General features: G+C 36.6%; 1 protein-coding gene across 8 annotated transcripts in view; it reads right to left on the bottom strand.

Moving 5' to 3' along the window:
• The window catches only part of PCLO (piccolo presynaptic cytomatrix protein), a 442,587-nt gene that overhangs the window by 123,234 nt on the left and 302,445 nt on the right, over positions 1 to 16,908 (bottom strand). The window contains exon 10 of one of the 8 annotated variants that reach the window (XM_058725257.1): positions 2,303 to 2,352. The exons of the other annotated variants lie outside the window; for them this stretch is intronic. Coding sequence (XP_058581240.1) covers positions 2,303 to 2,352 — 50 coding nt within the window. The remainder of the gene's footprint in view (positions 1 to 2,302; positions 2,353 to 16,908) is intronic. 8 annotated transcript variants of the gene reach the window in all.

The raw sequence follows: 16,908 nt of genomic DNA, 5'->3' as shown, positions 1-16,908 counted from the left end.
TCATCTAGTATAGGACTTGGTCTCAACTAAGGCTGCTTACCAACAGTTGAGTTCTTACTTAGACAGTAGTCTTAAAGAATTCACCAGGACTGATTATATAGTAAGATATTACATAGATACAAATAAAGGGCAACAAATGAAGAAGTTATTACCCATTCTTCATTCAATCAGTTTAGTCTATCTTTTGGTGTGCTAAGGATATTTTGGAAATTACAAAATGAGGATTTTAAAATAGCTGGTCACGGAATTTATCTGTTAAAAGTAATAACAGTTTCTTAAAAGACTTGCTTTCACTTTTCATGATTGAATCCCTCAGAGCTGTAATTTACTACTTGTTAAACTTTTCATAAACACACACACAGATACTGAATTTCTAATGTGGTTGGTGTGTCTTTATCAATTTTGAGACATGTCAGTCTGAGATCCCAAAAGATGATTTAAGACATTTCCTTACCACATAGGCATATGTTCAAGATCATTCCATACATCAAAACTTATTATAATGCTACACTCAGAAGAGTACACTGTAGTAGGGTATAGTAGAGTGCTCAGGGCATTTGGTTTTACTTATTTGTTTTTAAGCTTAAAAAAACCAGAATATAAACATAGCCCATGAAAAACAATTTCAGCACTATATCATATATGGCATAGCATATGTTTAGAATCTACACATGGGATTATTACACCTTGTAAAGGTATAGCTAAAAGAGTAGTTGTGGAACTCTGAAATCTATTCATTGGTATAAGTGACTATTTTTAAAGATTTGGTTATAGTTTCATTCTATAGATGGAAATGTCTTAAGAGTTAAGTAGTTGCATCCCTACTACCACTTAATTTTTGGTGACTGAATACACCTAAAACCCTGTAGAAAGGGATCAGTGAAAGAAAATTATAATTATATCCATCTTAATAAAGTAGCACAACATGGGGCGCTTGGGTGGCTCAGTCGGTTGAGCGTCCGACTTTGGATCAGGTCATGATCTCGCGGTTCATGAGTTCGAGCCCCGTGTTGGGCTCTGTGCTGACAGCTTGGAGCCTGGGGCCTGTTTGGGATTCTGTGTCTCCTTCTCTCTCTGCCCCTCCCCCCACTAGTGCTCTGTCTCTCTCTGTCTCTCAAAAATAAGTAAAATATAAGGCTGATGCTAATTTAATAAAGTAGCACAACACAACATTTCTTTAATAGTGTAAAATACATCTTATACCACTGAATTCTAATACTTAAAACACTATACAAATACATGTCATAAGCCTCAGTATCTTTGGTAAAATGAAAGTAATGTACAGCCGTGATAATACTGTGGGAAATGAAATTTTATATATAAAGAAACCACTTCAAGCACATAGTAAATTTTCAAGAATTCCTGTTGCTTTGAAATTGCTTTGACATTGCTGTGGTTGCTGCTAGTTTTTCATGTATACAATAAAGTAGCATAGAAATATTAAAATTTGTGATAAAATAGAATGATAGAAAATAAAAAGACTCAGAAAGTATAACTTTTTTTTTTTTGCTTATTTTATAGTAGTTACATGCTAGTGGGGACATAACAAGTTTTCTTTATATGATTTGTAATAAATTAAATGTGGACATTTTAACATTTCTATAGCTTCACTTTGATATTTTATGTAGTAAATGCAGATAAAATAAACAAAAATACTTCTATAAAAATAAAACACCCCAGCTCAAATCTAAATTATAGAATGCAATAGAAGACCTGGTAAACTCAAGAAGGAACATTAATTTTTAACTGAAATGCTTGTATTTAAATGGTCCTTGATAAGTGATGTTTATATATTACCAATGTTTTTCAACTTTGGACAAATTTTTATCAACACAAAATCCTTTTGCCTCCCTGCTTCTATTCTATCTCAAAACATTAACAAAATGCTTCCTTAGTTAGATGCCTTGAAAATACAAGGGTTTTGCTCAAATGAACAGCACAGCAGGGTAGAGAGACGGTAGTTACCAAAGAAACACGGAAGCTTTAAAAAAGATTGTCAGAAATTACAGTAATTTCACAACAAATAAGCAGAGATGTTACTGAGGGGGTCTTACAGAGAAATCTAACTTTCAAAAATCCTTTAAAGTATGTAGGGAATATTTATAAGAAAAGAGACATCCAACGATAAAGGTAGCAAGTCATTAAGAGAAAGTATTACCTTAATAACCTTAGGATTACAATTGAAATATACCAGTCTTTTCAAATCCCTATGTATGTTTTAATTATGTGGTAAATATACTACTAGGTAGTCACTTTTAATGTTCCAGTCCAAGATGACAACAGAGGAGGCTCCTGAACTCACCTCGTCCCATGGACACACCGAATCTACAGCTACACGTGGAGCAATTCCCTCTGAAAAAAATCCAGAAACTAGCTGATGACTCCTACATAATGGGTCCATGAGAAAAAAACAAAACAAAACAAAACAAAACAAAACAAAACAAAACAAACAAAACCCACATCAAAACACGTTTTGGCATACCTTCAACTCCTGGGAGCCATCAAGAACAAAGAAGGCAGCTCGAACAATCATTGAGATTTGAGAGACAACCAAGAGCACAGGCCAGGCTGAATCATAATGTTTAGATTTCTTTAATGTTTATTTATTTTAGAGAAACAGAGACAAAGTGCGACTGGGGGAGGGGCAGAGAGAGAGGAAGACACAGAATCTGAAGCAGGCTCCATGCTCTGAGCTGTCACCAGAGAGCACGGGGTGGGGGTGGGGGGCTCGAATCCACAAACCATGAGATCGTGAACTGAGCTGAAGTTGGACACTTAACCGACTAAGCCACCCAGGCACCCCTGAATCAAAATGTTTAAATCCTACGTGAAACCGTTGCATCAAGGCTAGAAGATGTGATTGTTTTATCTAATGCTTAGAAACCAACACACAGAGTCAAAAAAATTGAAGAAACAGAGAAATGTGTTCCAAACAAGAGGACTAGATAAAATTTCAGAAAAGGACCCTAATGAAATGGAGGAAAGTTATTTATTTAAAAAGTTCAAAATAATGATGTTCAATGAAGTTAGGAGAACAATACATGAACAAAGTGAAAATTTCAACAAACAGAATATATAACAAAGTATCAAAGAGAAATCAGAGAACTAAAGAATAAAATATATGAACTGCAAAATTCATAGAAGGGTTTACTATCAGACCAGAGAAGTAGAGAAAAGATGGGTTAACTTGAAAACAGGGCAGTAGAAGTTACCTGAGAGGAGCAATGAGAAAAAAGAATGAAAAAGAGTGAAAATAGATTAAAGGATTCATGAGATACCATCAAAATGAAAGTCAACCTATAGAATAGGAAAGACTATTTACAAATCACGTTCCTGATAAGGGGTTAATATAAAAACATAAAAACTCATATATATAGAACTCATACAACTTAGCAGCAAACAAATAAACAATCTGATTTAAAAATATGCAGAGAAACTAAATAGACATTTTTCCAAAAAGATATACAAATGGCCAAAAGGTACTTGAAAGGGTGCTCAACATCATGAATCATCTGGGAAATGCAAATCAAAACCAAAATGAGATAATACCACACATCTGGCAGAATAGCTATCATCAAAAAAACAAGAGATAACAAGTGTTGGCAAAGATATGGAGAAAAGAGAACCCTGGTGTACTTGCTCAAGGGAATGTAAATTGGTGACAGTCACTATAGAAAACTGTACGGAGTTTTCCCAAATATTAAAATAGAATTATCCTATGATCCAGTGATCCCAGTTCTAAGTATATATCGGAAGGATATGAAACGGGCTATCAAAAAGATATCTGTACTCCATGTTCATTATAGCACTATTCACAATAGCCAAGATATGAAAACAACTTAAGTGTTTAGTGACAGATGACTGGATAAAGAAGATGTGAGATACACACACACACACACACACACACACACACACACACACACACGGAATATTATTCAGCCTTGAGAATAATGAAAATCCTGCCATTTGAGACAATGGGGATAGACCCTGAGGACATTAAGCTCAGTGAAATAAACCAGACAAACAAAGACAAATACCGCACAGTATCACATATACGTGTGAGAAAAAAATTCAAACTTATAGAAACAGAGAGTGGAAAAGTGGTTGCCAGGGGCTCTGAGATGGAAAAGTTCTGAAGATCTAATATAAAACATTGTGACTATGGTTTTAACACTATATCGTACAAGTGAAATTTACTAAGAGAGTAGAAGTGTTTTTACACACCAAAATACAAATACCTGAGGTGATAGATGTCTTAACTAGATGGGGGGGGATCTTTTCACAATATATACGTAAATCAAATCACCACAGTATGCACTTTAAATATCTCACAAATTTATAAGTCCATGGTACATCAATAAAGTTGAAATAAAACACAAATAAAATAAGCTGTGTATAAAATAAAATGAGCATATTAAGGAAAAATCTTTATATTTGGATTTAAATTTAAAGTTTAAATCTAGTTTAACCTTTATTGGTTTATTAACATGTTACATTAAAAGTTCTGGTATTTTAAAGTATTAAAAAGAAAGTTATTATTTTCATTTAAAAATATATGAAAATATTATGATATTACAATTATTAGACCATTAAATTTAGACAAAATTAAAATCCTTGGTTCATTTTGACAAAACCACATACTACATCTAAACAACAAGGAAAAGCAAAGTCTTGTAAGTGAACACACTATCTTATTAATAGTAGTCTTTAAATCAATGGAGTTTATTATTCATAGTAAAGTTATCACAGGATAATGATGTATTGCAATTTAGTCATGCCATTCATTGGGCTGAAGAAGAAGAAAGATTATCTATATAAATACTAGTGTTAATGAAGTACTAAGGATAATGGAAAAGTTTCCAAAGGATAGTTTAATCGACTCTATTTTTATAGTTTACACATTAATTATACTCCTGAGTGAGGCTACGAAAGTTTATTTTTATATTCTTTCACCTACTAATTTCTGTTATAAATTATCTATGTAAATATTTAGGAAAATAAACTAACATATTAAAAACACAGTAATTTCCCTTTTGTGTCTTACCAAATGCTACATTAATGAACTTATACTTGAGTCTAAAGACCTAAAGAATATTTCATTACTTCACCATTTTCCTTTATCTTTACTAATTTTTGCACTTTATGAGAAAAACATTCCTATAATACAACAACACATATAAATTACCTTAACAGCAATCCCTACTTGACTGTGTCCAGCAGCATCAAAATGGAAGCACCACATTAATACCAAATCTAATCTGACTCTAAACCTCAGTCTACAAATTACAAACTCAACTATTCCCATTAGCTTTTTCTAACACAGCCAATTGTTGTATGGAATCCTTTTTTTCTAGTTTTAAATATATATCCTTTACATATATGAAAGATTCAAAGAGAACATTCTTTGTCACATTTCCATCAACAGAATTTCACATTTGTCTTTTCTAATGTAATGTGAGTTAATATTAAGATAAAAATGTTACACAAAGCAAGTATAAAAGGCTATTCATACTCACATCACAGTAGAGGAATTGGGCCCCCCCATTGAATTGCCCCATGACTGAAATGGCCATTGTCATGGGAAATAACAAAGACACACACACACACACACACACACACACACACACACACACACACAATGTTCCATATATATATACACACGTACATATAAAACATTATATATATGCAAAAAAGTCACAAATAAATATCAAAAGATATCGGCAGTCTGGCTTTGTTTAACATCTTTCAAATAAAAGATATTTTGTATACTGATTTTATTAAGGATACATAGGGTTTCCTCTACGTGAAATACTTCAAAAATAATGTCCACCAAGAAAATTTCCCAGGACAGCCACACTACAAAAATCATCTTTTGTTCATTCAATAACACGTGGATTTTTTTCTTTATTTTAGCTTATATAAGGCAAATGCAAAATTATAATCATAAAGGTAAAATCTGAGGGGGTTTGCATGATACTTCCATAAAAGGAAATAAAAAAACTTAATTCATTTAGCAGTACTTCCAAAATGAAGTAATTATTTTATATGAAATTGGATGTTACAAAATTAGAAGATTGGGTCAATTTATAGATATGGCCTTAATGCTTACTTGTTTAGATACTGATCTTAGGATGACAGCCTAGGACTGGGAGCGGGGTCATTTACTATGTATGTTAAAGAAAATTGTTGTATTGGGAGACATTCATGTAACCCGATCACTATTGGTGGAAATAAAATAGTTTAAACTCATAATACTGTAATGCTATGATGACCTTTCCAAAATAAGTGCCAGTTTTATTTAATAAAAGGTAAGTAGGAAGAAGAATACTATTGTAATTAAACTCTTATGAATAAGTGTTCCTTCTGTACTTCTGGAGATACTATAAGATTGTGGAAGACATATTCTATCTTGACTCCCAATAAGTCACTTTGAATGTAGGAGTAACATGTGACTTGGTTCTAACCAGTAGGAGCTGACAAAGGTAATGTGATAGTCACTACCATAATTTTATTCCCTTAGCCCATTAAGACGATAGTTTTCTGCTGGTCCTGAAGAAGGAACCTGCCATATGTGAGAGGGTAACAGAGGGAACCACAGGGCAAGATGCTCAAGAGTCTCCAGTTGCTGAGAGTGGCTTGGCTGACAGCCAGGGAGCAAAGGGGAGCCTAGTACCATAACGGGAGAAACTGAATTGTGCCAATAACCGCGCTTGCTAGGTTGAAAGACTATCCGCAAGTTCCAGAACAGAATGCAGCCTTGCCAACACGTAGACTGCAGCATTCTGAGATCCTGACCAGAGATTCCAGTTAAGCTGTGTCTGGATTTCTTGACCCAAGAAAACTGTGAGATACTAAATGTGTGCTGTTTTAAGTCATTAAATTTGTGGTAATTTGTTACATGTCAATAGAAAATACAAAGATAAAAGTGGTTTTCTGTGCACACAATATATATGGACATTATCCTGGTAGCAAAACTTGGGAGACATTTGTGCTTATAGTAGTTACCACAGTGACTGAGCAATAACAGAAGCTAGGAATCAAAGGGAAGATAGGGCAAAAAAATCACCTTTTTTTCCTGCATAAACAGAGGAAGAGCTCAGTTCTGCAAAGCTGAGATTCTGGTATAAAATGTGTAGTAAGCATACAGTATCTAGGCAACACTCAATATATAACTGAATGAATATTGAATGGATAAATACTAAAATACACATTTTTCTCCAGGTCAGTCTAATGCATCAATGATAAGAGTGTTAACAACAATATAATTGTATTCTATTCTATTCTTAGAAAATGCCTTAAAATTACGTCATCCCAGTGGATCTTAAAAGAAAAAGAAAAAAACAAAGCCCCCTCTGTTTATACATGAGGAAAATGAGGCTTTGGCAGGCTGAATGCTCATGGCAACACCTGATTATATGGCAAAGGTAGAAGGAAGCCCAAGTAAGTGACCAGCAACGCATCCCTGCCTGGTTAGCACCTGGTTTAGAATCAGAAGGGATGGATTTGAGAGCAGCACACCCAACACCTCCTTACCCTGTTCAGTTGTAGAGAGAGAGTGATGGGAAGGATTGCAATTAGGCTTTTAAGAGAAGAAACCATCAGGATAGAGGAAATGTGTTGGGAACCAGCATTTCTCAGTCAAGACTAAGGAGAGGAAATGTTTTGGCTTAGGTGGCCACAGATCATAGCATACCATTTAATCTGTAGCTGGGATTGATTAAATTGATCACTTGATGTTTTGTTTCGTCTACGATAATTTTTATTTTTCTACTGATGCATAAAACTTGATGCCATGCTTATATCTTTATCATATATCACAAAGATGAAATTGTTACTTTTTTAGCATTACAGTTTTAATCATGTTTGTATTTTCACATCTATATACAAATATGAACTGCATATACTGCTGTTAAATGAATAAGTAGTTGGATTAACACTCCTATCTTGCTATGCAACTCTATAAAGAACAAAGTTCCTACAAGTCTGGTAGCATAATAATTGTTATAATTACTACTATTTGGGGGAAGAACTGAGAAACTGATTAGGAGAAAAGTTCTGAATTTGATGAGTCACTTTAGACATATAAATAAAATCTAGGTGTCCAGATTATTATTTCGCTACAGTCTAAACCTGTTCTCATCAAAATCAATTTGCTATTGGTGAAGAAAGTGTTTGACGTAGTTCAACAGCTTCTATTTTCCAGTATCTATCAGGAGATACTTTCCATTAAAGAGTGAAGTAAGGAGAGAGAGGGAAGATGGCGGCGTAGGAGGACGCTGGGCTCACCGTGCGTCCTTCTGATCACTTAGATTCCACCTACACCTGCCTAAATAACCCAGAAAACCGCCAAGGGATTAGCAGAACGGAGTCTCCAGAGCCAAGTGCAGACGAGAGGCCCACGGAAGAGGGTAGGAAGGGCGGCGAGGCGGTGCGCGCTCCACGGACTGGCGGGAGGGAGCCGGGGCAGAGGGGCGGCTCGCCAGCCAAGCAGAGCCCCCGAGTCTGGCTTGCAAAAGCAAAGGGGACGAACGGAGTGTGTTCCGACAGCAAGCGCGACTTAGCGTCTGGGAGGTCATAAGTTAACAGCTCTACTCGGAAAACGGGAAGGCTGGAGGACAAAGGGAGGGAGAGCTGCTGAGCCCCGGAGGACAGAGCTCAGTTTGGTGGGGAACAAAGGCGCTCGCCAGCGCCATCTCCCCCACCCATCCCCCAGCCAAAATCCCAAAGGGAACCAGTTCCTGCCAGGGAACTTGCTCGCTCCTCGCAAACACCCAACTCTGTGCTTCTGCGGAGCCAAACCTCCGGCAGCGGATCTGACTCCCTCCCGCTGCCACAGGGCCCCTCCTGAAGTGGATCACCTAAGGAGAAGCGAGCTAAGCCTGCCCCTCCCGCCCCCGTGCACCTTGCCTACCCACCCCAGCTAATACACCAGATCCCCAGCACCACAAGCCTGGCAGTGTGCGAGTAGCCCAGACGGGCCACGCCACCCCACAGTGAATCCTGCCCCTAGGAGAGGTGAAGAGAAAGGCACACACCAGTCTGACTGTGGCCCCAGCGGTGGGCTGGGGGCAGACATCAGGTCTGACTGCGGCTCCGCCCACCAACTCCAGTTATACACCACAGCACAGGGGAAGTGCCCTGCAGGTCCGCCGCACCACTCCAGGGACTATCCAAAATGACCAAACGGAAGAATTCCCCTCAGAAGAATCTCCAGGAAATAACAACAGCCAATGAACTGATCAAAAAGGATTTAAATAATATAACAGAAAGTGAATTTAGAATAATAGTCATAAAATTAATCGCTGGGCTTGAAAACAGTATAGAGGACAGCAGAGAATCTCTTGCTACAGAGATCAAGGGACTAAGGAACAGTCACGAGGAGCTGAAAAGCACTTTAAACGAAATGCAAAACGAAATGGAAACGACGACGGCTCGGATTGAAGAGGCAGAGGAGAGAATAGGTGAACTAGAAGATAAAGTTATGGAAAAAGAGGAAGCTGAGAGAAAGAGAGATAAAAAAATCCAGGAGTATGAGGGGAAAATTAGAGAACTAAGTGATACACTAAAAAGAAATAATATATGCATAATTGGTATCCCAGAAGAGGAAGAGAGAGGGAAAGGTGCTGAAGGGGTACTGGAAGAAATAATAGCTGAGAACTTCCCTGAACTGGGGAAGGAAAAAGGCATTGAAATCCAAGAGGCACAGAGAACTCCCTTCAGACGTAACTTGAATTGATCTTCTGCACGACATATCATAGTGAAACTGGCAAAATACAAGGATAAAGAGAAAATTCTGAAAGCAGCTAGAGATAAACGTGCCCTCACATATAAAGGGAGACCTATAAGACTCATGACTGATCTCTCTTTTGAAACTTGGCAGGCCAGAAAGGATTGGCACGAGATCTTCAGTGTGCTAAACAGAAAAAACATGCATCCGAGAATCCTTTATCCAGCAAGTCTGTCATTTAGAATAGAAGGAGAGATAAAGGTCTTCCCAAACAAACAAAAACTGAAGGAATTTGTCACCACGAAACCAGCCCTACAAGAGATCCTAAGGGGGATCCTGTGAGACAAAGTACAGGAGACATCACTACAAGCATAAAACATACAGACATCACAATGACTCTAAACCCGTATCTTTCTATAATAACACTGAATGTAAATGGATTAAATGTGCCAACAAAAGACATAGGGTATCAGAATGGATAAAAAAACAAGACCCATCTATTTGCTGTCTACAATAGACTCATTTTAGATCTGAGGACACCTTTATATTGAGAGTGAGGGGATGGAGAACTATTTATCATGCTACTGGAAGCCAAAAGAAAGCTGGAGTAGCCATTCTTATATCAGACAAACTAGAGTTTAAATTAAAGGCTGTAACAAGAGATGAAGAAGGGCATTATATAATAATTACAGGGTCTATCCATCAGGAAGAGCTAACAATTATAATGGTCTATGCGCCGAATACCGGAGCCCCCGAATATATAAAACAATTACCCATAAACATAAGCAACCTTATTGATAAGAATGTGGTCATTGCAGGGGACTTTAACACCCCACTTACAGAAATGGATAGATCATCTAGACACACGGTCAATAAAGAAACAAGGGCCCTGAATGACACATTGGATCAGATGGACTTGACAGATATATTTAGAACTCTGCATCCCAAAGCAACAGAATATACTTTCTTCTCGAGTGCACATGGAACATTCTCCAAGATAGATCATATACTGGGTCACAAAACAGCCCTTCATAAGTTCACAAGAATTGAAATTATACCATGCATACTTTCAGAGCACAATGCTATGAAACTTGAAATCAACCACAGGAAAAAGTCTGGAAAACCTCCAAAAGCATGGAGGTTAAAGAACACCCTACTAACGAATGAGTGGGTCAACCAGGCAATTAGAGAAGAAATTAAAACATATATGGAAACAAACGAAAATGAAAATACAACAATCCAAACGCTTTGGGACGCAGCGAAGGCAGTCCTGAGAGGAAAATACATTGCAATCCAGGCCTATCTCAAGAAACAAGAAAAATCCCAAATACAAAATCTAACAGCACACCTAAAGGAAATAGAAGCAGAACAGCAAAGGCAGCCTAAACCCAGCAGAAGAAGAGAAATAATAAAGATCAGAGCAGAAATAAACAATATAGAATCTAAAAAAACTGTAGAGCAGATCAACGAAACCAAGAGTTGGTTTTTTGAAAAAATAAACAAAATTGACAAACCTCTAGCCAGGCTTCTCAAAAAGAAAAGGGAGATGACCCAAATAGATAAAATCATGAATGAAAAGGGAATGATTACAACCAATCCCTCAGAGATACAAACAATTATCAGGGAATACTATGAAAAATTATATGCCAACAAATTGGACAACCTGGAAGAAATGGACAAATTCCTAAACACCCACACTCTTCCAAAACTCAATCAGGAGGAAATAGAAAGCTTGAACAGACCCATAACCAGCGAAGAAATTGAATCGGTTATCAAAAATCTCCCAACAAATAAGAGTCCAGGACCAGATGGCTTCCCAGGGGAGTTCTACCAGACGTTTAAAGCAGAGATAATACCTATCCTTCTCAAGCTATTCCAAGAAATAGAAAGGGAAGGAAAACTTCCAGACTCATTCTATGAAGCCAGTATTACTTTGATTCCTAAACCAGACAGAGACCCAGTAAAAAAAGAGAACTACAGGCCAATATCCCTGATGAATATGGATGCAAAAATTCTCAATAAGATACTAGCAAATCGAATTCAACAGCATATAAAAAGAATTATTCACCATGATCAAGTGGGATTCATTCCTGGGATGCAGGGCTGGTTCAACATTCGCAAATCGATCAACGTGATACATCACATTAACAAAAAAAAAGAGAAGAACCATATGATCCTGTCAATCGATGCAGAAAAGGCCTTTGACAAAATCCAGCACCCTTTCTTAATAAAAACCCTTGAGAAAGTCGGGATAGAAGGAACATACTTAAAGATCATAAAAGCCATTTATGAAAAGCCCACAGCTAACATCATCCTTAACGGGGAAAAACTGAGAGCTTTTTCCCTGAGATCAGGAACACGACAGGGATGCCCACTCTCACCGCTGTTGTTTAACATAGCATTGGAAGTTCTAGCATCAGCAATCAGACAACAAAAGGAAATCAAAGGCATCAAAATTGGCAAAGATGAAGTCAAGCTTTCGCTTTTTGCAGATGACATATTATACATGGAAAATCCGATAGACTCCACAAAAAGTCTGCTAGAGCTGATACATGAATTCAGCAAAGTTGCAGGATACAAAATCAATGTACAGAAATCAGTTGCATTCTTATACACTAACAATGAAGCAACAGAAAGACAAATAAAGAAACTGATCCCATTCACAATTGCACCAAGAAGCATAAAATACCTAGGAATAAATCTAACCAAAGATGTAAAAGATCTGTATGCTGAAAACTATAGAAAGCTTATGAAGGTATTGAAGAAGATATAAAGAAATGGAAAGACATTCCCTGCTCATGGATTGGAAGAATAAATATTGTCAAAATGTCAATACTACCTAAAGCTATCTACACATTCAATGCAATCCCAATCAAAATTGCACCAGCATTCTTCTCGAAACTAGAACAACCAATCCTAAAATTCATATGGAACCACAAAAGGCCCCGAATAGCCAAAGTAATTTTGAAGAAGAAGACCAAAGAAGGAGGCATCACAATCCCAGACTTTAGCCTCTACTACAAAGCTGTCATCATCAAGACAGCATGGTACTGGCATAAAAACAGACACATAGACCAATGGAATAGAATAGAAACCCCAGAACCAGACCCACAAACGTATGGCCAACTCATCTTTGACAAAGCAGGAAAGAAGATCCAATGGAAAAAAGACAGTCTCTTTAACAAATGGTGCTGGGAGCACTGGACAGCAACATACAGAAGGTTGAAACTAGACCACTTTCTCACACCATTCACAAAAATAAACTCAAAATGGATAAAGGACCTGAATGTGAGATAGGAAACCATCAAAACCTTAGAGGAGAAAGCAGGAAAAGACCTCTCTGACCTCAGCCGTAGCAATCTCTTACTCGGCACATCCCCAAAGGCAAGGGAATTAAAAGCAAAAGTGAATTACTGGGACCTTATGAAGATAAAAAGCTTCTGCACAGCAAAGGAAACAACCAACAAAACTAAAAGGCAACCAACAGAATGGGAAAAGATATTTGCAAATGACATATCGGACAAAGGGCTAGTATGCAAAATCTATAAAGAGCTCACCAAACTCCACACCCGAAAAACAAATAACTCAGTGAAGAAATGGGCAGAAAACATGAATAGACACTTCTCTAAAGAAGACATCCGGATGGCCAACAGGCACATGAAAAGATGTTCAACATCGCTCCTCATCAGGGAAATACAAATCCAAACCACACTCAGATATCACCTCATGCAAGTCAGAGTGGCCCAAATGAACAAATCAGGAGACTATAGATGCTGGAGAGGATATGGAGAAACGGGAACCCTCTTGCACTGTTGGTGGGAATGCAAATTAGTGCAGCCGCTCTGGAAAACAGTGTGGAGGTTCCTCAGAAAATTAAAAATAGACCTACCCTATGACCCAGCAATAGCACTGCTAGGAATTTATCCAAGGGATACAGGGGTACTGATGCATAGGGGCACTTGTACCCCAATGTTTATAGCAGCACTCTCAACAATAGCCAAATTATGGAAAGAGCCTAAATGTCCATCAACTGATGAATGGATAAAGAAATTGTGGTTTATATACACAATGGAATACTACGTGGCAATGAGAAAGAATGAAATATGGCCTTTTGTACCAACGTGGATGGAACTGGAGAGTGTGATGCTAAGTGAAATAAGCCATACAGAGAAAGACAGATACCATATGGTTTCACTCTTATGTGGATCCTGAGAAACTTAACAGAAACCCATTGGGGAGGGGAAGGAAAAAAAGAAAAAAAGAGGTTAGAGTGGGAGAGAGCCAAAGCATTAGAGACTGTTAAAAACTGAGAACAAACTGAGGGTTGATGGGGGGTGGGAGGGAGGGTAGGGTGGGTGATGGGTATTGAGGAGGGCACCTTTTGGGATGAGCACTGGGTATTGTATGGAAACAAATTTGACAATAAATTTCATATATTAAAAACAAAAACAAAAAAAAAACAAAAAAAATAGAGTGAAATAATACAATTTGTTTGGTTATTTTCATTTCTCTATTTTAAAAATTGTTACTACTACCTGGAAAGGACAAGGAATGTTACACATTGCTAGGTGACCAGCTATGAATAGTCCAACATTCCAGTGAGATTGTGCTTTAAACAAAAAGAGAGCTGCTCTTATTTTCAGCCAATGTTCTACTACATCAGATATGTTGAACTTTTAACTGTCAGATGTCTCAAAATATATGACTTTGACGTGATGAATTCTGTTTGGTTTCTGTGTGCCATGTTGATATTGTTTTATATTTAATACATTATTTGATTATTCTCAAACTCTTTAGTATCATCTTCAGAGATAGAGGCAAATAGAAGCAACTAACATTTCAAGAATTTTGTCTATGTGTCTTACACTTTTTTATGTTAAAAATTATTTCTGGGGTGCCTGGGTGGCTCAGTTAAGTGTCAGAATTGGTCTCAGGTCATGATCTCAAGATTCACAAGTTTGAGGCCCGCGTTAGGCTCTGTGCTGATAGCTCAGAGTCTGGAGCCTGCTTCAGGTTTTGTGTCTCTATCTCTCCGCCCCTCTCTGCTCATGCTCTGTCTCTGTCTGTCTCCCAAAAATAAATAAAAACATTTAAAAAGTAAAAAAAAAAAAGAAAATATTTCCACAACTTTTTATGTTATGTACTAGCCATAACATTTCAGGACAACGAAGCTAAGATGAAGGAAATTTAGACACTTACCTAGGTTGTCCAGCATGTAAAGAACTTAAGATTGGAGCCTATTTTTTTCCCATGACTACTTCTACATCTTTGTTCTTTCTATATACTTTTTCTCATTACTCTATTTGTCAAGAAGATATTCCAGGAGATCAGTATAAATCCTTATTCTTTTCAATGAATCTCATTTCTTATTGCCCAATTTTCCATGGCCAATTCATACATTTTGGATTTACAACCTTAAATTTCACATTAACATTACCATTTGTCCTCCTCTTCTGGAGGTTAAATATCTGGAATGTCTTCACACTCACCTCATGGCATCAATCATTAATACCTTTAAACTTAATCTTATTAAAGATGCATAGAAAAATGTGCTAACCTATCTCCAGTTAGAAGCAAAGTACTTCCTTAGCAGGAACAGAATTGCACAAGCAATATTTATCCTGATAGGTATCAGGAGGAGCGATTATTTTCATGTGGAACTGGGCTTGAAAAGAAGCATTCCTTTGTTACTGGGAAAATGAATGCAAGCTTTCATTAAAATTTACCAGAAAGAAATTGTGATTTTAGAAGAGATTCCACCTGATCTACATTTCACTTCTATAAGTTTATACTCAGTTTATCCCTAAAAATAATTGAGAGGCTTAATGAGAAACTGTATCATATATAATTGCACTCTTAAAATGAGAAACTGTGTCATGTATAACTATACTCTTAAAATGAGAATAAAAGTGAGGAAATTCTCCTGAATTGGAAAGGAGACATTTCTGTGTCAAGGCCCACCTTGTAGGATCTGTTCAAGTTCCAGCAGTTGTCTCTGTAATCCACTGTTATTTGAAAAAAACATAAAATTAAGTTTAACTAGCTGTGTTGGCTTTTAAAGCTATTCTTAAACACTTCCGATCAGCTTTTTAAAATGTTAGGCCAAAAAATCTCTTCCAGTAAGTATTAACAAAGGGGAGGCGAGGAAGGAACTCTATGGCAGGGATAGGGCAGAGTCCCTGATTTCTCATTACAATCAGTTGTCAACATTCTTGAGGAACAAAGCAAGGATGTCTGCTCTCGCTGTTCTGTTTAACATTGTACACAAAGTTTTAGCAAGTGCAATAAAGAAAAAAATTCAATTAACTATTCTAGTTGGGAAAGGTAGAAATAAAGCTATCTTTATTTGCAGATGACATGAACTTGCATCCTCAGAAAATCTCAAGGATTCCACACAACAAAACTAATAGAACTAAAAACAACATTAGTGAGATTATAAGATAAAATGTCAATATACAAAAATAAATTGTATTTCTAGAAAACTGCAATGAATAGTCCAAAATTGAAATTAAGAAATAACACCATTTATAAGAGCAACAAAAATAATAAAATAATTGGGACATATTTAACAAAAGAAATGCTAGTCTTCTACACCAAAAACTATAAAACTTTACTGAAAAATATTAGAGAAGATCCAAGTAAATGAAATATTACATGTTCATGGATGAAATGGCTCAATGAAATAGATAGCAGTTCTCTCCAAATTGATCTATAATTTCAGTGCAACCCCTATCATAATCCCAGCAGACTGATACTAAAATATTATTAAAATTAAAAAGATCTACAATAGCCAAAACAATTTTGAAAAGGGGGACTTATATTACCAGAGTTCAAAACTTAATAAAACACAATAATAAACAATAAAGTATACTAGTGGTGAAATAAGTTAGTCACATAGTCAAAGAGAATAGAACTGAGAAATCAAAAATAAATCCTTGTATTAATGGTGATTGTTTTTGACAAAATGTGCCAAAGCTATTCAATGGGGGGATTTTCTTTAAGGTACTTACACAAAAAGATATCCATTTATGCTTCAAAAAAAAAAAAAAAAAAAAAAAAAAAGAACGTGGACTTCTGCCTCACACCATATACCAAAATCAACACAAAATAGGTCATGAAGCTAAATGTATAATGCTTCTGGTATAAAAAAATAAGAGAAAAATCTTTGTGACCTTGGGATA

The sequence above is a fragment of the Neofelis nebulosa genome, chromosome 4 (assembly GCF_028018385.1).
Source record: "Neofelis nebulosa isolate mNeoNeb1 chromosome 4, mNeoNeb1.pri, whole genome shotgun sequence".
Taxonomy (NCBI): domain Eukaryota; kingdom Metazoa; phylum Chordata; class Mammalia; order Carnivora; family Felidae; genus Neofelis; species Neofelis nebulosa.
This window is presented reverse-complemented; position numbering and strand designations above follow the sequence as displayed.